Source organism: Tympanuchus pallidicinctus, unplaced genomic scaffold (genome assembly GCF_026119805.1).
Source record: "Tympanuchus pallidicinctus isolate F22 unplaced genomic scaffold, pur_lepc_1.0 scaffold11, whole genome shotgun sequence".
Lineage (NCBI taxonomy): Eukaryota > Metazoa > Chordata > Aves > Galliformes > Phasianidae > Tympanuchus > Tympanuchus pallidicinctus.
This window is the reverse complement of record NW_026294627.1, coordinates 4,158,123-4,182,833: the sequence shown is the minus strand read 5'-3', so window position 1 is coordinate 4,182,833 and position 24,711 is coordinate 4,158,123. Positions and strand designations below refer to the sequence as shown.

Here is a 24,711-nt window from a genome sequence, read left to right as displayed (position 1 = left end):
TACCTAGTGACTATTCAGAGCTCTCTGCACCTACACAGAAAATTGAAAACAACACACATCTTCTTGCAAATGTGGAGAAAGATTTATTTATATTTTAACGTGTCTTTAAGTTGTGTACTACGGAGTACATGTTGTTGGTTTCAGGTTGACTGTCTTTCATATGGGATTCTGTTCTTTCTTGTTTTCAGGTCCTATATTGCACCCAAGCAAGCTGCAAGTATATTAAATACTTTCCCAATTACTTCTCTTGCAAGAGGGCAATTATGAAGTTATGTCTCTGTGGTCAGAGCTCATCTACACTGCTTGAGCCCAGCTCCAGTGAGGTTGCTGTGCATCACAACTTGTTTGTTAGTAGGTCACCACTGGGATAGAAGTTACCAGTAATTATATGCTAGAAAGGAAAATCCCATGAGACAGACTCTATTAGGACTGTTTCTGTGGTACACAAAAAATAGAAAATGTAAAACTACTAATCTAGCAGATCCTGGATTTGTAGTCAGGAGCTATACTACAAAGGAAATGTCAGAATAAATCCTGCTGCAGCAATGAAAAGTTAATACAATTTTTAGAAGGCGTGAAGTTCTGTATACCTCAGTTTCTGAGGATTTTAATGCAGTTTCCAGACTGAACCCGAAACCCATGAGTGCTAGTGTTAATTTAAAGATCAACAAATTAGCAATTCTGCCCCTCCTGACTGCAGCAGCCCTAACAGCAGCAGCTCTGCAATTGGCTTCAGGCCCTTGAGAATCTCAAGCAGACGGTTTTCTTACAGTTTTCCTATTCCTGTGTACAGCAAATTTCATTGCTATTTAGCACAATCAATGCGGGAGTCCTGACCAGTTTCTCTAGCTGGTAGCTTTCTGAACAGAAAAAACAATTTTATATTCCATAGAATATCAGACCTCACTGCTCTGAGCCCCATGGATGCTAAAATAGGAGTGGACAGAAGTGGAAGCTGAACAGCTAGTTCCATTTCTTCAGTCCAAGCACCCCGTGCCCACATGGTCACAGTGCCCCAAGCTCAGCTGATGCATGGAAAGTTTGTTTTCACTCCCCAGTTGTGAAGGGCATCTCCCTTCCTCCTGCCCCAAGCCTTTGTCCTCAGTGGGACTGTAGGCTTCTCTCCCTTCTTCCCTAGAAGTCAATATAAATACAGGATTCCAGGAGAAATGGAGATGGGAAGGCCCTCAGTAGATCTTCATTCCAATCTCGTTCCCCAAACGGATTGAGTAGTGAAGTCAGTTCTGGTTATTCAGGCTTCTATCCAGTCTGATCTTGACAGTCCTCCAATATGGAGATCATACAACCTCTCAAACGAACAAGCTCACCAGCTAGCTTATATAGCTATGGAAAACAAACAAACAAACAAACAAAAAAGCTGGGAACAGAGTATGATTTGCAGGGTTGTAGGAAAAGCACATTCACAATCACAGTGTGTGAAGAGGAGGGTAGGGAAAAGTCCCCCAACTCTGAAAAGCCTGGGATAAACTAGCCTTTTGAAAGCTCTGCAGCCTTTCTCAATTTAAAATTTCTGTGTAGTGTTTTATATGTCTATTATTTTCCATACAAAGCCATAACTGCTTTCTCTTGCCTCCCACAAATCCCTTATTCAGAATGAAACAGAAGCAGTTCAGTTACAAACACTGCCCTGGCTTTATTTGGGCTGGGATGCTCTGCAATAGAAATACATAGTACTCAAGGGCAACCTGTCCCAAAGTGGTTCTCAGCTCTCAAGATCCACAGTGAATGACGAGTTCATTTTAATTCTTGAGCATACTGCCTGAGGAAGTAAATCTATCACCCAATTGATCATCAGAAGCTGAAAAGTGCTGGTGCATATGTTTAAACATGTAGCAAGTCCTAAATAGCTATGTGTCACTGTCACAGCAGCATGCCACTGACACTCAAGCACAGTCATTTGAAAAAGAAATCAGAAAAAAATAAATGATTCTTTCACAGGAATGAAACAAAAGTGGTAAATTCCAGGAAATGAAAACAATGCACCTACTATCTGCTATACCATGGTACTGAGGATGAAAGAAAATACCACTTGCAGCTCTGAACTTTTTAGTGTTTGGGAATCGACTTGTTTGCTTGTAGGGTTTACTGTCAGGTACACAATGTGCTGGAGAGATACAAACAGCATGAAAATGCAGTATACAGGATTGCTGACGGAGAACGTCTGAGTCCAGCAAGTCACAATACTTCAACTCTAAGCAGAAAAGAGAGTGTATTGTTCACCTGGGCATTTGTGCTGGAAATGATGTGAAACTGGGCTGAGATCCAGGACATCTCTTGTTTTCTACAGCATTCTCATGGAAACAATGTATTTAGTGCATATATCAATATAATGCATATATCCAATAATTCCTTGCCTTGGGGACCTACTGCCTCCATAAATACAGTGGCAAAATTTAATGAGCGTACAAACTCATGCAACACATGTTTGATCTTTGGATTTTCCAGTTATTAATCACCTTTTGTGCTGGGGCCATCTACTTCAGCTTTAGATAGTGAAGAGAATGTATCAGTCCCATATCTGGACTGGTGAGTGCTCTCATCTCCTGTTCCTTACTGAAGGGATTGAGGAGATTCAAACTTGTATAAAATCGGGTTGCTAATTGGGTTTCTACTAAAAGATCCAGTTCTGCTGATCTCACAATCAATCACACTTCAAATCAGTACCATAGACCTATACAGTACAAAAGTTTTCTGACCACATAGGAACACAGCAACATAGAAATATCAAAACATTATGCCAGACAATTAGTGCTTCAGAACTTTAAAAATTAAGGAACAGAGAAATTGATGCAGGAATGCCAGCAAAACCCATGGAAAAGTCTTAGACAAAAGAATAAACTGCAATTTTCCACTGTTATAAACAAATTTCAGTGAAGTCTACAAAGTATCACATAAGCACGCCAACTTAGTTAATGTCTGTTTTCTTTATGTTTCCATCTTGATAACTTTAAAAGAAAACTTAATTTTCCTTCACTTTCAAAAGAAAAAAAAAATACAGAATGACCTTAAGGTTGAAACTGCATAATAATATCTGTGCCCAAGAGAATTGTTCCAGCCAAATTGTGAACCTAGGAAAATAACTGAGGTATTGTAATGAAACACTTACAACTTTGGCATGGCAAGCAGCAAAACCGCTTCCTTTTCCCACACCACTGCCATGAAGTCATATTGCTTCATGACTTATCCAGTGTAGTCTTGAGGTCAGTATCATTAGACTGCCCATATAAAAATCACTTTACTGACATATTCTGCCACACTGGCTGCAAGCCACAACATAACTATGAAATGTACTGAGACTAAAAATGCCTTGCATAAAACGTACTAAGTGTGCAACACCTTCAAAAATTCAATAATACATTGAAATTAAAGCACCTTAGGATCAGCAATCCAACAGAACCTCCGCCAATATTAATGTTTCTACTCATGGAATAAAAAATAAATCCTGCCTTGAACAGCATGAAATACACAGGGCCAGTAACAAGAATAAATTGCAGCCATAAGCCTCATTCAAATGCTCTAACAAACATGCTATCAACAACCAGCAGATACATATATGTATTCCAAGAGCTCAAATTCGATATATTCTACAGATTTCACCTCCAGCAAAATTCGACCAAAGATTTCATTCTCCATCATGAAATACTGGGCCATACCTTTGTCTTCATCTCTAGCACAGAAGTTCCAAAAGTCTGGTTCTCCTTGTTGTGAGATTGCCCAGATCCTTCAGACCCATTGGAAGCTGCAGCCTAAAGGGGGGAAAAATGCCAAATAAAGTAGCTGATATGTGCAATCTAATTCTATTAAACCTAAATGTAAAGATTAGATGAATGTACAGAAGGGTATCCTGAACTCAGCTAAACATCAGGTGTTTGATACATGAGATTTTCAACTTGATGTCTTGTCATGCAAAACTTCTGGGTTTTATCTCAGCCACTCTCATGGAAGTGTGTGAACATCTTAATAGGCTAAATCTACAAGCTGATGCTTATCATAATCTCTAGTTGACTTCAGAAGGCATTCAGGGTGTTCTGCAGCTCTCAGCATCAGAACATAAAGATAAGGACGGAAATCAGTGCCCTGCCAAAAAGGCCCGCAGATGGTAATGGGGTTCTCATCTGTAGGAGCTGCAGGAGCAGATCTCATTACAGCATCAACCGCATTACCTGCTTTATCTTCTCATTTCTAATTCATGACATTCTCCTAAAAGTTGTATTTTGGAAGGGGTTTCTTACTGGTGCAGTCTTTGCAAATCTTTAAAGATAGAAAGCTTTTCCTTTTAACTTCTCTTTGTTTACAGAAATTGAAATTTTATATCATTTACAAAAAGTCATCAAAAACACCATGACAGTATTTTTCCCAATTATGTCTTTTATAGAAGGTATAGTAAGAGGGCTCTATTTAACTTTTATTTTCCTGCTGCAATTCTAAAATACATTATTGTAGATGTTGCATTCAGGCAATAAATATTACAAATGACATCTCTGTTTACAATTTTTCCCTGCAAAAGTGTGCTTGAAGGGTTAGCTGCTGATTGAAACAAGATGACTGCCACTGTCTTGGATTTCAGAAAATTTCTGGGCACTTTGCAAGAGCACGAACAGGAAAGCAGAGTGAATTCAAACAGACTACAGTCTCTTGAATCTATCAGCGCTGAGCATCTCAGACACTCTCTGTGATTTAGGTCCACTTTTTTTTAGCCTGTTCACCAGGAATGCAGTCAGTTTTAACACAACAGTTAAGAAATTGTTAGCCTTTTAAATAGACTAGCCATTGCCAGAATAATTTTGAAAACAACAAGCCTGTGCCACAGAAACAGCCAAATCACATTCACGAGTACAAATGCTTTCTCCTCTGATACTACAACTTTTATTTAGGGCTCCATCCAGCAAAAGACTGAATGCTGGACCCAGCCCAGCAACCTACTTAGACACATGCATTTAACTTCAGTGCAACCAATGGCATTAGGTTTGTGCTCTGGTCGAGAATGTGTTTAAATGTTGTATTGGATCAGACCCAGCAGCTACATGGGGCTGAGTGCGCAGTGCTCCACACGTGTCTTCTCTCAACTTTTAGCTTCTCTAACATGTCTGCAGTCATGGAGGAGCATGTACTCTTTGTTTCTTCTCACAGAAGTGTTGTGTATTTTACATTTACAACCTGGAAGGGAGACCTCGGCAACCTGGCCAAAGTTTTGCAAGTGAGCAAAGACCCAGCAGCTCTGAATATCACAGCTTGCCTCAGAGCCCACAAAAAATCCAGAAACTACTTGCATCTTTCCTTCAGAATGGGAAAATTGGTTTTACAAGGGGGAAAGAAGGAGGCATAACAATTTTTCATTTTGTCTGTCTTCTTTGAATATCTGACCTAAGTGATAACAGTATAAGCTATGCAAATCAACGAGTTATCTATTTCTTCTAATCATCAGACTCTGATCCTTGAAGGAGCTAAACTTCTGCGACTTCTCGAGTTCTTGACAATTTCCAGCAGAAACTATAGACTGTATAATAATATTTACCAAATGGGTGCAGCTGCAAAACTGAATAAGGAACAACTTCAGTTTGTTTATATATTACTTTTTCCCCCTCAAATTTATCATCATTAGCTGAAAGCAGTATTTTGAAAGAACGTTAAACAATGCCATAAAGTGCTATGAAATGTTTCAATTGTTTTCCTTGGAATCGTGGATTAATTCTGAAGAACAGTAAACCAAGGACATTAGGAGGATACAAATAGCTCCAGTAAGAGTAAGAGTAATAAATATGGAACATCTCTCTTTGTTCCAACGTTTTAAGGTTCAATACACATTAGCAAAATAATACATGGTTCACAAATTTGAACAAAGTACACAATCCGTAACAATCCATACAAAAACCAACAGCCATTTTGGTTTGTGCTTTGATATAAACAAGACTGTATAACACAAGAGTCAAAAAGGATGTTTGCTGTGTCTTGTAAAAGTTTTATTAAAAAACAGTGCTCTTGGATTTGAGTCCTTTATTCTTGACATACATCTGCTCCTCCCTTTAGAGCTAACCAACAAGCATATGCTCTCTAAACGTATTTGAACACAGTATTTCCAAAAGTTGCCTGCTCATGCAGAACAAGAATTTTAGCAACACCTCATTATTGCTGAACCATGGAGATCACCAAGAGAAGCAGAACTGGCTGCCGTGGGGTGACACAGTGCAAACGCAGTGCAGCAAACACCCCATGCTCTTACCTTCTTGGAGGACGTTCTGGAAATGATTTTAAGCTTGAGTTAAAACTACTGGCAGAAGTCTGTATTTTTTATCAGAAACATCTATCTAGAAGGCTGGTATTTGGAAAATATCACAAAAGAAACTATTATTCTCTCCGAGTCTGTCTATAAAGGAGATTTTACAAGTAAATGTCGCAAAAGCAGATTAAAACTTGATCTGGTAACTTAGCTCACATGGTTGGTAATGATGAGAATTGCAGATCACACCAAAAGCAATCTTCCAATTTTGTTTATAATTAATGCTAATCTATTTAGATTGTAATTAACATGGACTATTTAGACTGAAATCTCTTCAGGGCAATGTCTTTCTCATTGTGCAAACTTACAGCATTATTTAATGTTTATTAATAAAATAGTAATCACATTAACTACCTTTTAAATTCTATCTAATTTTAACAGTGCTCAGTTAAGCTTCTCTGTGTTTATATGACATTTTTCCTGTAGCTTATCAAGACTTGTACGATTGTCAATAGACAACAAAACCTTGCTGATTTTTTTTTTTTTTTTGTCAGAGTACAGTTATGGATTATGAAAGACTTCCCACTGGTTCCACTTTCTCGTTCGTGTCTGAGCCAGCAACCAGTTAGAAGGAGCTTCTGTCCTCACAGGCACTTATGGTATATGGGGCTTCCAAGGCTTCCTATAGGAGGTCTTTCTATAGCAGACAACGTCTGAAACAGTAGAGGGATACTGCAGTCTGTTGTATGGCTCCAGCTTTAATACTTGATATATCTGTATGTAATTGTAACCTTCCACAGTAGTGACCACATGTTTGTGCCTAGAAACAAGGTGCAGTTTCGGAAATGCTTTGTTTGATTAATAAAAAAATAAGAAACACACATGCAAACAATAATTCTGTTGTTCCATGCTCTTGGATGTTGCTGTGACAGCTTTGAATTTGTTTGCATGCATGCCTGTATGCTGTTCTATTTTTTTTTTTCTTTTTTCTTTTTTTTCCCTAGGACACATGTACCAAGCTGTGGCTACAAAGGCTGATCAGCTTTGCAAAGTGACCAGAGCTTTGGTGGGAGCTGCAGCTCACAAGGCCAGATATATGGGGCCCAGAGATATGTTTACATGTATATATATATTTAAATATATTTGCCCAGAGAGGTTGTGGATGCCCCATCCCTGGAGGTGTTCAAGGCCAGGTTGGATGGGCCCCTGGGCAGCCTGGTCTGGTATTGAATGTGGAGGTTGGTGGCCCTGCCTGTGGCAGGGGGGTTGGAGATTCATGATCCTTGAGTTCCCTTTCAAGCAAAGTCATTCTATGGTACTATGATGATAACTGCAGCTGCCTTAGGTTTCAGGGACTTAACACAGCTTCTCCTACAGCCGCCAGTTCAACGAATGCTCTTCTGTGTGTGTTTAGAGAGAGAAGTTCACATCAGAAGCTGGTTTAAGACTGATTTTGGCACTTGGTATCAAGAATTGGTAGCTCTGCTACAGCTCCATGAGAGCTCATAGATAGATTCCCAGCTTGCTTCAAATGATTTATATAAAGAGACAGCATAAAAAACAGGGATCTGTTAACTTGTGGATGCCAATATCTGTCAAGAAATCTATCATCTTGATAATCGAATACTCACAGAAATATGGAGTGCTGAGAGATACTGCTTTTATTTAATTAACTTTTATGAAAGTAAGCATTTTAAAACAAATCATTAGAACATCTCAAAAGCTGCAGAGGGAAATTAAAATACACCGTAACATATGCTGGAGTTATTGATTTTATGGGACACCGATGTAAACTAATTCGTTTAGCAGCTTACTGGAGTAGGAAGCAACCTGAGCTGAACTGAACTGCGCAGCAGGATGCTGACAGCAGCAAAGAACAGAGCCTGCCTCCATGCCAGTTTGTAGCCAACTTGTGCTTTACTCAAGTCGTGTGTGAACTGAAACAGAATGCAGCTCAAATTCATCCTTTGCAGTGTGCCAATAACAGGAGGAACACCTTCTGTGACCATTCACCAAAGACTGCACCTTTTTGCTGTACCTAGGCAGAGCTGACTGCACTCATAAAAGTATTGTGAGCCACCCGCTTTTGATTCTTGCTGCTGGCAGTCTTCAAAAAACGCTGCTTGAACAGTTTGTGGGAAAGAAAGCCTCACTGTGGACCTGAAGAGCTTTTTCTGCAATGCTATAAGGAGGAAAAGTCCATAGATGCCAAAAGATTTGCTTGCCTTCTTCTGTACCTGCTAGTTCTATTTCTATGCCTCTTATAGTCCTTATTATAAGAAGTGTCATTTGGCAATCCTTTGGCAGGGATTAACTTTTACTTGTATCACAGATGACTGAAAACTCAGACAATCCCTGAGCAGGCTATGCTAGAAACTATAATCAGGAATGTAATCCTGCTGAAGCCAGGCAGTTTCACTTGCTAGGCCTAAATTTCAGTCCAGAAAGAATATAGTAGAACTCTCTTGCCCACAAAAGCCTTTAGAAAAGATGGTGCCTAATCAAGCATTTATGAAGACCTTCTCAAAAGCGTGACTTTCGTGCTTTTGCAAAGATCTGATTCTGTGGCAATGCTTCTGGTCCACAGTTTGAAGATGTTGAGGTTTGCTCCAGACCACATTGCCACAGCTCAGACCTTACAGCTATCCCAGCTCAGGGTGACATTGTAGATTGCTACTGGGTCTTGTGGGTCAGCTTCTTTAAGAATTTCCCTGCAGTCCCTTCTGTACCGTCCTCCCAGTATGACCAGTAAATGTGAATGGAAAAAAAAGTGTGCACGTGGGCACCAATTGTTCCATACAAATTGCATAACAAGTGTTTGAAATTTTTAATTAAAAAGTTGCTAAATTCAGAAGCAAGCATAAATCTCACAATAGTATCGATTTCATTCTAGTAGTTTTACAATCCCACTTTAACTAGATTGAATTCAACCTTTCAATAGATTTTATGACAGAAGGGGGTCAGAGCTCAGGAATGGGGCCACTGATGTCTTTTCAGAAAGGTCAGCCTTGACTTCATGCAATCATAAAATCATAGAATCACAGAAAAATAGAGAGGTCTGGGTTGTAATAGACCTTAAATACCAGCCAGTTCCATGGGCTGATTGCCCCCCACCAGCTCAGGCTGCCCAGGGCCCCATCCAGCCTGGCCTTGAGCACCTCCAGGTTTGGGGCACCCACAGCTTCTCTGGGTAGAAGTGCCAGGGCCTCACCATTCTCTGAGTAAAGAACTTCTCTCTGACATCTAATCAGCATCTCCCCTCTCTCAGTTTAAAATCATTCTCCCTTGCCCTATCACTATCTAATGATGTGAAAAGTTGTTCTCCCTCCTGTTTATATGCTCCCTTTAAATACTGGAATGTTTTAATGAGTTTTCCCTGGATCCTTTTTCCAATCTGAACAAGCCCAGCTCCCTCAACCTTTCTTCATAGAAGGGGTGCTCCATCCCTCTGGTTATCTTTGTGGCCCTTCTCTGGACTCACTCCAACAGCTTCATTCCATGCTGCCCCATCCTCCTGCAGGTAGCTGTGCTCTCAGTTTTTCTGGATGTCCAAATGTCAATAGTGAGCTTTAAATTTACTTATCCTCAGTACAGATTTGCCCAATGCTCCAAAAGATGTCACTCAATCTATAAATACTCTGTAATTAATTTCACTGTGTTAACACTAAACCTAACCTCAAACCTTACCTCCCCAATCATCCACATCACGTAATTACCCAGTTGCACTCAGAATGATACTCAAAGCATGACACTGGACAAATCTTTTACTGCTTTCAGTCAGTGACCTTCCCTTGTGGTAGCATCATGTCAGTCACCAATCTACATAAGGAATGGAGACAATTACTTTATGTATGGCTGAGTTCTTATTCCAATAGACTGTTTTCCAAAGCATTCACTGCAGCAGTGTTACCAAATGCTGTAGGGCAAATTCAGAATCCTCCAACAATGAGAACAAATGGAGATGAAAACTTTAACTGCATCTTCTTCAGCTCAATGGGATTCAGTCAGATGCTGAGTTTCACTCTTCCCACGCCTTATATCTAAGCCACTGCTCTGTGCTTTGCTAGGCATAAAGAATATGAAACATGAAGAGTAATTTGGGATCTATTTCTTTCAAATAAAAGAGAAGCTATTACTGAATTCCCTTGAAGGCTTGAAGAAAAGGACTAGAAAAATTAAAAGGCTGAACATAATTAATGAATACTCATTTAGAATTGGCTATCATGCAACATCTTGGAAGCTAAATGTACAGCTGAAGAGGGTATGTTATAAGCAGAAAATGGGCTCTGGTGTGAGCTCCATGTGCACAGTGTCAAGCTGCAGGGAAGGATAGAGCTGTTACTGCAGGGATGTCCCTTCAAGTGTGGAGTGATGACACCTGCCAAAAGCCCCCTGAGCAGTAAGGTCAGCTGCAGTAGGAATAACGTGTTAAAGCGCATGGTTTGATTCCAGTTGTGCCCGTCTGCATAAATCTTATTCATTGGCTCCAGTAGAGTCCCTCTGCATTAAAACACGTATTAGCAAAATCACAACCTTGCACTGAAAATTCAAGCAGACCACAGCTGGAAGTAAATGCAAAATCTTGCAAGCAGAAAACATAAAGTAAGTCATTAATTGTAAGAGGAAAGATGACAAATGATTTTAAATTAAATAATATTTGCATGATTTTAATTAGCAAGGATAATGTTTATTTTATTTACATAGAAGTAAAGTTATGGATACATAAATTCCAACCTACATAGTTCAGTTGCCATAACAACTTGATACATTTATTCTCTTGTGTCATTTTGTATTGCATTTTGTATGAGTGCTGCTTTTTTTTTTAAACAACAAAAAAAAACCCCACACAGTTGCTTTGGTTGCTCCAGGTAGCAGTGCAGTGTAGCAGAGCCCTCCAATTGCCCATTTACTTTCCCATCTCTGTACTTCCTCAAATGGACCCATTTCAATTAAATTGCAATTAATTAACTGCTTATGTTGCATTTCTAGCTGGTTCCCTGTAACAACCATAATGAGAGAGACTACATTAATTAATACAAAGTGGAAGAAAAAAATGTTATCAAGAGTAGACAACATGGATTCTCCAAGGGGAAATTTTTCTTGACCTGACTGGTAGCCTTCTGTGGTGTCATGACCAGACGGTAGATGGAGAAAGCAGTGGGTGTTGTCTACCTCGATTTCAGTAAGACATTTTCATAATGTCTCCCATAATATCTTTGTGGGTAAGCTAAGGTATGGGATAGAAGAGCAGACACTGAAGTGGATTGAGAACTGACTGCCTGGCAGAGCTCAGAGGTTTTGTGATCAGTGGCACAGTGTTGGAGGCCTGCAGTTAATGGTATTCCCCAGGGATCGGTAATGAGTTCAGTCTTATTCAACATCTTTACCAATGACCTGGATGACAGGGTAGAAGGCACTCCTAGCAAGTCTGTTGATGATACACAGCTGGGAGGAGCAGCTGACAAACCTGAAGGCTGTGCTGCCATTCAAGAAGACCTGGGCATACTGGAGAGTTGGGCAGGGAGGAACATGATGAGGTTCAGCAAGAGTAAGTGTAGAATCTTGCATGTGGGGAGGAATAAACATCAGTACAGGCTAGGGGCTGACCTGCTGAAAAGGAGCCCTGTGGAGAAAGACCTGGTTGTCCTGGTGGACAGCAGGGTTGACCATGAGACAGCAATGTGCTTTTGTGGCCAAGAAGGCCAAGGGTGTTCTGGAGTGCATTAAAAAGAGCATGGCCAGCAGGTTGGGGGAGGTTATCCTCCCCCTCTACTCTGACCTGGTGAGGTCAAATCTGAAGTATTGTGTTCAGTTCTGGGTTCCTCATGTCAAAACAGGGAACTGCTGTAGAGAGTCACCCAGTAGAGGGCAACAAAGATTATTAAGGACCTGAAGTATCTCTGGTAGAGACTTCGTACTCTTCAGCCTGGAGCTGAGAAGACCAAGGGGGGGATTTTACCAATTTTACAAAAGTTGAAAAGATGGGAGTCAAATGGATGGGCTCAGGCTCTTTTCAGTGACAAACAAGGGGTAATGGGCACAAACTAGAACACAGGAAGATAAATTTAAAAGAAATTTACGTTGTGTATGACTGCAATAGGTTGCCCAGAGACGTTGTGGAGTATCCTCTGCAGATATACAAAATTGGTCTGGACACTTTCCTGGGTAATCTACTCTTGGGAGCCTGCTTTAGCACTGAGATTGGGCAGACTCATCTCGTGAGGTCCCTTCCAATCACTACAATTCTGTGAATCTGTGATTATACTGCTGGAACTGATTGGCAGTCATTGTTCCATACAGCTAGCATGGGGTGACCTCAGATTACACATAATGGGGTATTTATGAATTTAAGTTTATAGATGGAGAAGAAGAAGTGCTAGGACTCTTGTGCATAGCTTTAGACTTTGGGGGAAGCTCTTCATTTAGTGCTAACTCTGGTAGCCTCTCTGCCAAGAGAGCCATGGCAATTGCTTTCAGAGGACTGTCTCCCTCTGAGTTCTCAGAAGAAAGAGTGTGTATACAGCTACCACACATTTCTCAGGACAAGCTTTAACGGTTTTGCTATGACAGAAAGCTTCTCTCTTTTTGGTTTGAGGAGCTTTTATAAACTAGATCATACTATTCCTCCTTGTAAAAAGTATGCATATTTTGTTAAAGTGAGAATAATATATAAGAATGACTCTGAAAGTAATGCCTCCTATTGTTTTATGTTGGCCCACAACAGAGGCAGGTGTTGGTGGGATGGCAGTAGAGGCTGAACCTTCCCACCATTACATTTTGTTGCCCTGTGCAGATGGTAGCAGAGGGGCAGTCTGACAAGATAGCATCTGACGTGGAAGTGTGTATGGAGCAAAAGTGTGTGATTGAATTCCTCCTTGCAAAAAAATGACAACCACTGACATTCATCAATGCTTGCTGAAGGTTTATGGAGACCAAACAGTGGATGTGAGCACAACGAGGGGGTGCATTTCAGCAATGACAACAGCAACACTGGGTCACCTCCGCTGGTGCTGATTTTTACAAGCATGGCATGCTGGCTCTTGCTCATGGCTGGCAAAAAAAAAAACAGGTAGGGTGGTGACTGTTGAACAACACATTTTTTGTAGCTGTGAATTTGCTCTATCAAATAGCATTATCACGCTCTTTGTATCTGTTGAAGTTTCTGTGTAAATTAATAGGAGGCATTCTATTTGAAGCAACCTACATGCGTATGTACATGTGTATACATATACATATGTATGTGTAATACAGTTAGAACAACCTCAAAAAAAAGAGGAATGCTCAATAAGGCTGGGCACTGCATGATAACCTTGTAGGAAAACATTTAAACAGACAGTCACTCAGATAATGTGACTGAGTTCTGATTTAAATCTCATAATGTACTGCAGGTCCAAGGCAGATGCAATAGAAACCAGTCTCCTCTCTCCAACATTGGCCCACATAGTTTCTTTGTACGTATATACACATCCGGAGAAATTACAGAGGAGAAAATTACTCACATTTCACTTGAGAATAACTGAAAATCTTTATGTGTTGTTTTTTTTCTTGCCAGAAATTTAAGTCAGTCTACTTAATAGCCTTAATAAAACCAGCCCCATTTTGAGTATGGGACTGATATGTCGCAAAGTAATACTTAGGAAGACTAGAGGTATTTTACACTAATGCAAGGATATAAAGCCAGTATTAAAGACAAGGAGAAGAAATAACCACAAAATCAAAACCCTAGAGAATACTGTAATGACTTTTCCTTCTTGACAGTTTTGCTGGAAGCATCCTAAACCTTAGTATAAAGAGTATTTGTTTTGGCCAGAGCCATAGGGAGGGGAAGTAAGCAGTGACTGTCTTTATGCTGGCAGGCTGCCTTGCCAAGTCATGGCTCTGCTGAGCTGCACAATCATATATACTCATGCTGACATGCAAAAATACATACTGCAGCTAAACAAAACCTTAGGCAAAACACAGTGCCACTTCTCTTCATTCAGCACGTCTCCTACAGAGCATTCCAAAATGCTTTGCACGTAGATATATAAAAATGGAAAAGGACTTAAAAAGTAAGTTAAGTGGAATGACTCAGGTCATTAAACTGCGGAATACGCCATCATGCTCCACAAGCGATGATAAACAGAAGAGAATGTAACGTGAAAGGGAAAACAAATATTCCCTAGATGCTTTGCAGAATGCTGGAGGTGAATCCATGGAGGTGCCTAATAATTTGTTTTGTGACCACGGTCATGAGTTAAATACTGGATAAGGATCTGTCACTCTCTACTGAAGAGGTGGCATAAACCTGTGCTTTCATATGAGGACTCCAAGAATTATTAATGCTAGCCACTGACAAAGGTTATTACTAAGTAATAGACCACACAGGGTTTTTAGCTTCTGTGAGCTTGTGGCTGTACCAGTGTAGATGTGTAAGGGCAGTTGTAAGTGCACTAAATAAACAACACTGACAACTGCATCAGGAGACGAGGAGCAAATATCTCACATAGCAGGCAGTGCCAAGGGTGACAAGGGGAAAGCTTCTGAGTCCATTTAACACTCCTGTGATATATACCACCATATATTGTCCATGTTGTTCATGCACGTCTCCCTTGAATCTTACAGGGACAAGAAACTCTCCACAGTTGCCAGTGAAAGCTAATTTTTCTCTAATTGAGAAACAATGCTCTTGTCACAGCACACTGACACCGTGGTCCAGATAACACTAGTAGACAGGGAGCCTAAATGACACAACAAATTCAGTCTCAGAAGAACCATATTTGACTCTGAAACACTGCACACTAAAGCTGTCTGCAGATTCATGCATTTGAAATGTGTCTAGGCCGCCTAGATGTGTCTTTCTCTTCCTTGCTGGGTTGTGTCTTCCATCAAGTTGACTGACTCAGGTGTAGGTGTACATATGGGTTAGAGGAATGCTGGAAGAAAAGCTTGCTCGAAAATATTTTCAATGTTGATGAAAGCTTGCTTGAAATATCCTTGATCATCTTTATATTCTAGTTAAATTGTAAGCAACAAAAAGGACCTTTTTTGAGAGAAGAAAATGGTAGGGATCATGCAGGGAAGCAGTATGAGGCACTTCTGAAGGAACACAGACATAATAGCAGGAACTGCATCTCTGCAACCCCAGTTCTCATTAGTAGGGCCTTCAATTGCAGTTCTGGTTGCACTCTGAAGCCTTGGAGAAACACTGATGGTTGTTAATGCCAAGAAAACACAACTCTGCTATTCTTTGTATATACATACCATTCTTTGTAACCTAATGTGTTATTAGCACGAGGGCAGCTTTGCATTTCACTAGCTCATAACCAAAGCTGAAGTTAGGCAAAACCATCTTCTTGATAGCTGCTTGTGCAGCACTGAGTAAAACAGCGTTCACAAGAGGTGCTCCAAGGAGCCACGTTCAATTCTAGTATTGCAGTCTTCAAAGCTACTGGGAAAAACACGTTTTCTACTATTCAGACAAATAGCTGCAGTCACTGATGTCACTTCACAGTTTGGCAACATCACACCGCTTGTTTTCCTGGATGTGGTGAACTAGGAACTTTCCTTCATATATTTGTGACCAGCAATCTGGTCACAATTCATAAAGACAACGCAGGCCTTCACCACTGTTTGGCTGGGCTGCAACAAAACACCTTCAGCTGGGCTTGAAGTCTCTTGTTTTTCCAAGTTCACTACAGTTTGAACAGTAAGCTTCAGCCCTCCTCTCTGCTCAGCATTGAGCAAGGGTGTCAGATCAGCCCTCCCCTCCCTGTGATGGCTGTCACAGAACGGAGCATCAATACAAGGAGTTTCTGATCCTGGTCCAAGGGTCACCATAAACTGAGAGTGAAGAACAATATATGAATTCTAATTCTCAGAAGTGACAGAAATGTTCAGTGTGAGCACAGATATATGTGTCAGGCACGTTACCTAAGTGGGAACAAAAACAAGGAAGCCAACTAAGGAATAAAGAGATACTGAGTTAAGAAATAGCATTAAGAAGTATGAATGTAACTGCAGAAAATTGGCTGTTTCAAGCAACAGCACACTCAGCATCCTTCATACTGAACGAGCTAGTTACAAGTTTCCTGCTGACCTAGCAAAGATACAACTGGGTGCCCTGGGAGCATTTATTGTCAGAAAAGCACAGGATATCTCAAAAAAAAAAAAAAAAAAAAAAAAAAAAAAAAAGAATACTGATTACATAAGTGGAGGCATATGTCTTTCACAAATCTTCCTACTCCTTAGGAAGAGACAAAGCTGTTTTATTACCTCTGCTTTTCTACAAAGTACCACAACATCACAAAACGTGTGAGAAGATACCAGTCTGATGTAAGGGATGACCTGAAAGCACTCAGCAGATCCTTTCAGGCCTTCTCCTTGGAATTAACAATTACAAAACACAGAGAGCAAACTTATTTTAGTAGCTCATCAAAACAATAATAATTTATGGTGGCCATTGCTGTTTCCACAGAGTTTCAAAAGCCTTTTCCAAGAAAGGGAATTTCAGATTCACTACATGTGTTGCTCCTGATTTAATCTTTTTTAGCTTGTACAGCTGTTGTCTCTTTCAGAAAGTTTTAAGGCAGATGACTACCTGAAAGTGCTGAGCTACAAACAAACAATAAAAATGCAGTGACATGGCAGTATTTTAGAAATTCATGTAGGCTCCTCTACACTTGTGAAAAGGGCTAGAGAACTTGGAGAATCTGTAAAACCTTCATAAGTTTGATTTTTCCTTTCAGCGAAGAAATTTTATGCAGCTGCAACAATGGGCTGAACATTAGTGGTGTTAAAAATATCCTTGGTTGAAGTGATGCATCCCCAAGCTTGGAGATTGTCAAGTTCAGGCTGGATGGGACTCTGAGCACCCTGACCAAGCTCTGGGTGTCTCTGTTCATTGCAGAGGAGTTGGACCAGATGACATTTAAAGGTCTCTTCCAACTCAGATGATTCTATGATTCTATAATTCAATATAAAGGCTGAACTGACCAAAAAGCAGGAAGATATGATGTGTCAAGCAGAGGCTGGATTGCTGAAATCATTCACACAGAACTGTTGGGGGTGTTCATCCTTTTTTTTTTTTTTTTTTTTTTTTTTTTTGGTCAACATAATTGCATAGATCTATGCAGGTTGATAAAAAAAAAAACAAGTTTCATCAACCTGATATTCTTCCAACACCCCATGTTTAAAAGGATATTAAAAATTCGTATTCATAAATCAGCTGTAAAACAGTTTTCTGGGGTCTGGGAATCAGCCCCTCACACATAGGTGAGACTGAAGATATTCCAGCCACAGTGCCATTCCTCTGTGCTAATACAGTGCCATTCCTCTGTGCACCAAACTGTCCATTTCACTACAAGATGACAGAAGTTGAAGAAGCACAGGCAAACCTTCTTCTGATCAAAAGAAGGAGAATGTCAAAAAAGTCATGATTGTTATGGCAGCAACCATTTCTCCTATGGGATAAAAACAACATTAATGATGAAATTATACAGTCTTGCAGCTCCTTCTGAAGAGTTCCTGTGCTGTGGAGATATTCTTTAGTATCATAAAAGTTCCGTGATGTTCCAGGATAGTTTCTTATTGAAAAAGTCATGAAAAGATAAGGAAAAGGGGTGGAGGTAAATAACAACAACAAAAAAAGTATGAGACATGCAGAACTGATACAGTAATACAGTGGCATGCCCTTGGAGTAAGATAGAGTACAGAATCACAGAATCACAGAATCACCCGGGTTGGAAGGGACCTCAAGGATCATGTAGTTCCAACCGCCCTGCCTAGCAGGGTCACCAAACGTACACATTCAGATCAGGTTGCCCAGGACCCCGTCCAACCTGGCCTTGAACACGTCCAAGGACGGGGCATCCACAACCTCCCTGGGCAGCCCGTTCCCGGGCCTAACCACTCTCCTTGTAAAGAACTTCCCCCTAACATCCAACCTAAATCTTTCCTCCTTCAACTTGGATCCATTTCCCCTAGTCCTGCTATTGTCAGCCCTTTTGAAGAGTTTACTCCCCTCCTGGGTGTAGGTTCCCTTCAGGTATTGATAGGCTGCAATGAGGTCACCCCGCAGCCTTCTCTTCTCCAGGCTGAACAAGCCCAACTCCCTCAGCCTGTCCTCATAGGGGAGGTGCTCCAGCCCCCTGATCATCTTAGTCGCCCTCCTCCGGACCCTTTCCAAAATCTCAATGTCTTTCTTGTACTGAGGGCTCCACACCTGGACACAGTACTCCAGATGGGGCCTCACAAGAGTCGAGTAGAGAGGGACAATCACCTCCCTCTCCCTGCTGACCACCCCTCTCCTGATGGAGCCCAGGATCCCATTTGCCTTTCGAGCTGCCAGAGCGCACTGCTGGCTCATGTTAAGTCTCTCGTCCATCAGGACCCCGAGGTCCTTCTCTGCCGAGCTGAGAGTAGTTTTTGTATGGAAATGTGAAAGTCAGCAGAAGCTTCCAACAGCAAGAAAAACACTGTTACAGAAATAAGCTGGGGCAGTGATCACCGTTCAAGGCTGATTGGCTGGGTATATGGTATATGCATAGGAGAAAGAAACATGCTCCTAAAGGCTCTTTTTAGGAAGGAGGAGAACGGGTAAGAGTGAAACCCGTGTCTTCTAAGAACAGAAAGATCGACAAAAAAGCCTTATTTGCACTCCACTGAAATCCTATGACAGAAAATAAGCAGTAGCCTCTTGTTTCTGTCCTCTGAACTGGGGGCAATTTTCACCATAACCTGTAACAGCTTGATAGTTAAACGGTCAAATAAATAAAATGTACAAGCTGAAAACGCACAAAGTCTTGTGGTTCTTCATCATGTCACTTGTAACTGCATTATACACATAAAGTATAAAGGAAAAATGAAATCTTAGAGTTGACAGTTTTGCTTTCATTTCCTAGTTTGTTGCCTTTGGGATTGTATTTATTGTTTGTGAAAACCTGCGAGTACCTGTCCCAGTTTATAAAAATCTAAACAAAGCAGGAAGGATATTTTCTCTCACATATATATTTACCTTACCAAGCAGAGATATATGAACCTATCCAAGAAATCACTCTCAGGGTGATCTTTATATGATTCAGAAGTCTTGGGGCAATATCTTTCTTTATTCTTGGGAATTATTGAAGAAACATTTTAATAAAGAAGTTTTGGTAGACAGCAGAAATATATAATGGTCTCTTAAACCTATCTATAGAGACTCATGTCCTTTGCACATGGAGGGCAGTGAATTCTCTGGCTTAGCAGCTCAAATTGGTGAATGATCAGAATTAATAAACGTGCAAGTAAGACAAATTGCTCTGAAATATTTTTAGAGTGAAACTTAACTACTGTAGAGTCATCCCTGAATATCAATTTTACAGAACTGTTAACAATTTTACAGGGCAAATATATTTTTAAGAGTTGATGTATTTGTTTTTTACAAGTGGTAAAAATATAACTTCTCAGAATCTTACTAAAAACATTGAATTATGTTGTCTCTCGTGTCATTAGTGATAGGACCAGGGGGAATGGTTTCAAGCTACGGCAGGGGAGATTCAGGCTGGACATTAGGAAGTATTACTTTTCAGAAAGGGTGGTCAGGCACTGGAACGGACTGCCCAGGGAGGTGGTGGAGTCACGGACCCTGGGGGTGTTCAAGGAAAGGCTGGATGTTGTGTTGAGGGACATGGTTTAGTGGGAGCTGTTAGGAATAGGTGATCGGTTGGACTGGATGATCTTTTAGGTCTTTTCCAACCTTGGTGATTCTATGATTCTATGATTCTAATTATAACACAGACATTGGAGGAGCTGCTAGCTTGTGGTGGAATCCTCTTGGGTTATTTCAATATTTTTAAGTAATTTTTTCAGAATATTACTCTGGTAAAACAACAGGCCTTGTTGCAACATAACCCATCTTGGAAAAGAAGATAAAATATGGCAAATTTATGAGTGCTTTATACTAAATAATACTTTTGTATATAGGCTATGATATCTTTTTACTTTGGTAGCCAAAGTTGAATTCACTTAATAGCCTGACCTCAGTGCTTATCACAATGCAGACTCACTGCTTAATTAAAAGTGGTTAATATTGAGTCATATTTTCATTGGGGAAAATTATTGTTTCTAGTCCCTAGCAGATGTTCTGGCCTGCTCCCAACCCTTTGCAGATGCAACAACAAATCCCAGATCAGAAAACTGTATAGAGCTTGTTTGATAGGCATGTTATATACAAGTGAGAAAAAAATAACCGCTATGGTGGATGTGGTTCCTTCATCACTGCTCTTCTAGATTAGTGTGCTTAAGGCCAAGATCCCAGCTCTGCTCTCCCTCCCACTAATTCCTATAGGAATCAATTGTCAAACTGAATAAAACTTCCCTGTCAGAAAAGACCTGTCAGACCACTGAATCCTCTAAAATCTCATGCAATGTTTTGGTGATGTTAAAATAATAAGCGAGGGCAACAAAATAAAGGCTTTGTTTGAGATCACGTCTAACTTTTCAAGCACAAGTTGATGGCAAAAGGAGAAGGATGTCTGTCTTGGGGACAAACAACAGGAGACAGAAATTGTCTCTTTAGGGAATGACACAACATACTATATTGGGCTTATGTGGATGATTTTGGTAATGCATGGCTGCAGGGATGCCCTTTGTGAGCAGAGCCCAAAAGCTGTTTTATATCAGATAAGAGAGGTAGAAGAGGGTGGGTTGGAGAAAAGTGTTTTTGGTGTGCTTTTAGTTCTCACTGCTCCAATCTGTTAGTTCTCAGCAGTATATTACATTGATCTCCCTTGTGTTGAGTCTGTTTTTCCTGTGACAGTAATTGGTGTGTGATTTCTTCATGCTTATCTCAACCCAGGAGCCTTTTCTTCATCATATTTTCTTTCTCTGTCCCATCAAGGAGTGGGAGTAATAGAAGAGTGTGGTGGTGCTTAGCTGCCCATCATTGATAAACCAGCAAAAAAAGAATCAGAGAATCATAGAATCATTACAACTGGAAAGACAACTGTCAACCCATTCCCCACCATGCCACTAAACCATGTCTTTCAATGCCACATTTCCACATTTCTTAAACACATCCAGGGACAGTGACCCCACCACATCATTGGGCAGCCTGTGCCAATGCCTAACATGCACATACCTATATGTATCAAACCCTCATCTAGAAACTCTCATGTAGAAGTTTGAGAAAAAGAGGAGAGAATCCCATGCTCTGGAGCATTTCTACTCCACAGAATGACATTGTTCTGTATCCATATAACTTCCTGGTTTGAAATGCAAACATTAACTGACCACATTAGAACACACTCAGAAGCAAGTCTAAGATGACATTTAACAGACGCGCTGGCACTCATGCTATTGACAAGCTACAGAACAAATAACAAATTTATAAATAGAGACTCAGCACAGATACCCAGTGTGGATAAGACATTTGGTTGCAGCTACTTATAAATAACATTTTAATAACACAATGACTTTGCATTATCCATTTCTAAACATTATAAAACCACTTGAAAAGGCAAGTGTGTAAAATAATCTCTGCAAATGAAGCATAGCTTCCTATTAATACACAGAAAATAAAATTGCCAAATTATTTTCTAAAAATATCCCCATGAAGTCAAGGTCCAGTGTTGTTTAAAGAATTACCTACTTATGGGTGTTACATATTCTTGGGTGCAAAAGGGACATAAAGCAGCAACACATGAACCAAGATGTCACTACCCATACTCTATAAAAAGATTTGTGTCTTCTTGAAGGAGAACTCAGTGCCAAACAGAATTGGCTATGGTACAAAATCCACCCACAGAAATAAATTGCATTCGATCAGATAAATGTACACTGTAGGAGCTAAATCTAGAGAAGAAACACATAAAATTGAATGTTTTGAACCCTTTTAATGAAACATTACGGTTGATCATACCTAATGACTCTTGCATATTAAATATAGCTTAAATGGGATCAGATTTGGCTCTTGAGAGAAAACCAAGCCATACAATTTGTAGCTTTGTTAACTGGGTGCAGCTTAATTTAAGATGTACCCAGTTAACAAAGAAAGAAAACAAACCAAACTCCAAAGAGACTGATTTTTTATATGCATATATAGAAGAGTCTTGCACCCTCAAGACAAGCTGCTAGTGTGAAACAGATTAATGGTTTGATAATTGCAACATGCAGAAGATTTTTAAGTAAGGGTTTTACTGCTGGAACTTCTAATGAGCTGACTTACAGGACAGAGAAGTAATTATGATGTTTATAAAAGCTGAGTACAAGCATAGCAGGCATTCCTGAAAGCAAGCAGGAATAGGAGGACTCATTTTGCATTCTGCATTTGACTGTCTTTGCAAAACAAGCTATGAAACATAAGAAATGAATGGAACAGGAGGTTAAATGGGGAGCTGGAATCTTTGGAGATGATCTTGAAGCGATGATATCATCCTGAGCTGAATGTAGATTGTGCATATGAAATCAGTGTGCAGTGATCAAGCTTGCAGAGTAATTGCAAATGATTTTCATTCGATAAGCTGAAAGTATCTGAACCATATGCCCTATAAGAACAGAGTCCTTTCATGCCATGGGACAAGCAGACCTTCACCAGCCAGATTTGTATGTGAGATTGACAGCCAACTATTCTTCTCTTCCACCTCCACTTTCCTCCAGAATAAAGGTCAAAATACCACTGACCAGAAATAAGTAGCAGTAGACATAAAGCTAACAAAGAGGTTAAAACAAGGCTAAATGTATGTCTTATAATGAGCCTCTGGAGCTGGGCACAAGCCTGTAGCTTTAAGCACTGTTACTATTGTCACAGAGCAGTTCAATTTTTGTTTTACCAGATGGATACCTCCATCTGCGTACTTTTATGTTCTCCATTATTGCAATTTCTGAGCATCTCACAGTTTTATTTGCATCTATCTACACAGTTTTTAAGGGAGAGGCTTCCTTTATCTAGTGACTGTTCAACACCATGCATTGTTCTTAGAGGGAAGAAGTCTTTTTCCAAGGCAAGTGACCATTTGCTAAGCAGATGAGCCAAGCTTAGCCCTGTACACCCACTCTCAGACACCAGGAACCAGCTGATCTCAGCTTCACAGCTGCAAAGCTTTGACAGCAGAAGCAAGCACCTTTCCCCAGCCTTGTCTGTAAGTGGGTAGGGTGAAAGAACTCTTTTGATAAATGGAAGACCTCAGTTTCAACCATATCCAGCTGAATCAGTATCTCACATTTCCTAGGGGAGAAAATAAATCAACCCTTTCACCAATGGGGACAGTTTAAGAGCCCTAATTTCAAGAACACGCTTTCAAGCTGTGAAAGCTGGTCTTACAACACTGGTACAGCGAAGTAATGAAGCTCTTTGGCAGCAATCAAACTGCAAACAAACCCTGTCTTCATGATTTCCAGCAGCAGATTGGGCACATCCCCAGTCAGCATGCTAGCTGTGGTGGATACTGTGCTGAATGTTTATAAAATAAGTAATGCTGAGTTTCCCAGCACTGAATGTTTTCTGTGCTCCTAGTCCAAACAAATTAAGATTAGATTTGCAAAATGGCTAAAGCACTCATTATATATGCTTTCCCTTTTCTTACTCCTCCTTGAGCATCTGCTCCGGGCTTCTGCTACACGGACAATATAATGTTCACTTGATTTAAGCCAATACAGTCATTTTATTACTGTGACTTGAAATGACTCAGCTTAAAAGTGGTTGAGATCAGACCTCTGGATACACATTATTTTCTTAGTGTCAGCTCTCCACAACCATCTTTTCAAGGCAGCTACTTGGCATTTGGTTGTTTCCTAAGGACGCGTGTCTGAAGCATATCAATCAGCTCCGTGCCTGAGCACTATCAGCATCCACAGACTGCATGTTCCTGGCATACCTCCTCAATTAGGCAATCTCAGAACACACTTTGTCTGCCATGCGCCATCAACCCTTGAGCTGAGTGCAGCATCCTGCTCGTTCTAGTATTCCCCTAAAAAAGTTTAAGAGAAATGAAATCAAAGCTCCTGTAGTGGTGCCGCATGTACTACGGACTTGAATTAGGTATCTTACTATTTTCTTTTATGCCTTATGCAGATCTGAATATAATTATGGTAGAGAAGGGATGAGAGAAAAACAGGGAGAAGGGCTTTGTATCTATCGCTTTTCAGTAGTGATGGTGGGGCACATGCTGAGGATGGAAGATTCCTCAAGATACCGTTGGGTATGCCCAAGAAAATATGATGAGCTATACGTAATGCTAATCAAAACAAAAACTAAGAAAAGTCTCTTCACAGCTAATAATTTAATCTCAAAGCTACAGTCACATGTCAGTATTATGTCCCAATAAAGACTGAATTATTCCACATAAATTGGAAACACTGCAACAAGAAAAAGCAAAATCATATCTGCTGGTGTAATGCTTAGTGCACGGTCATGGATGGCAAAAGAATCATTACTTGCTCCTCTCTGGCTAAGAAGGGAATATGGATTTCCCACATCCTTGGAGAAGACCCCAAGTAAATAACTTCTTCATAAGGAA

General features: G+C 40.3%; 1 protein-coding gene across 1 annotated transcript in view; it reads right to left on the bottom strand.

Annotated features, from left to right (window-relative positions):
- Positions 1–24,711, bottom strand: part of DLG2 (discs large MAGUK scaffold protein 2) — a 986,929-nt gene that overhangs the window by 841,196 nt on the left and 121,022 nt on the right. Inside the window, exon 5 of the mRNA XM_052669729.1 lies at positions 3,675–3,767. Within this exon, the coding sequence (XP_052525689.1) occupies positions 3,675–3,767 (93 nt within the window). The remainder of the gene's footprint in view (positions 1–3,674; positions 3,768–24,711) is intronic.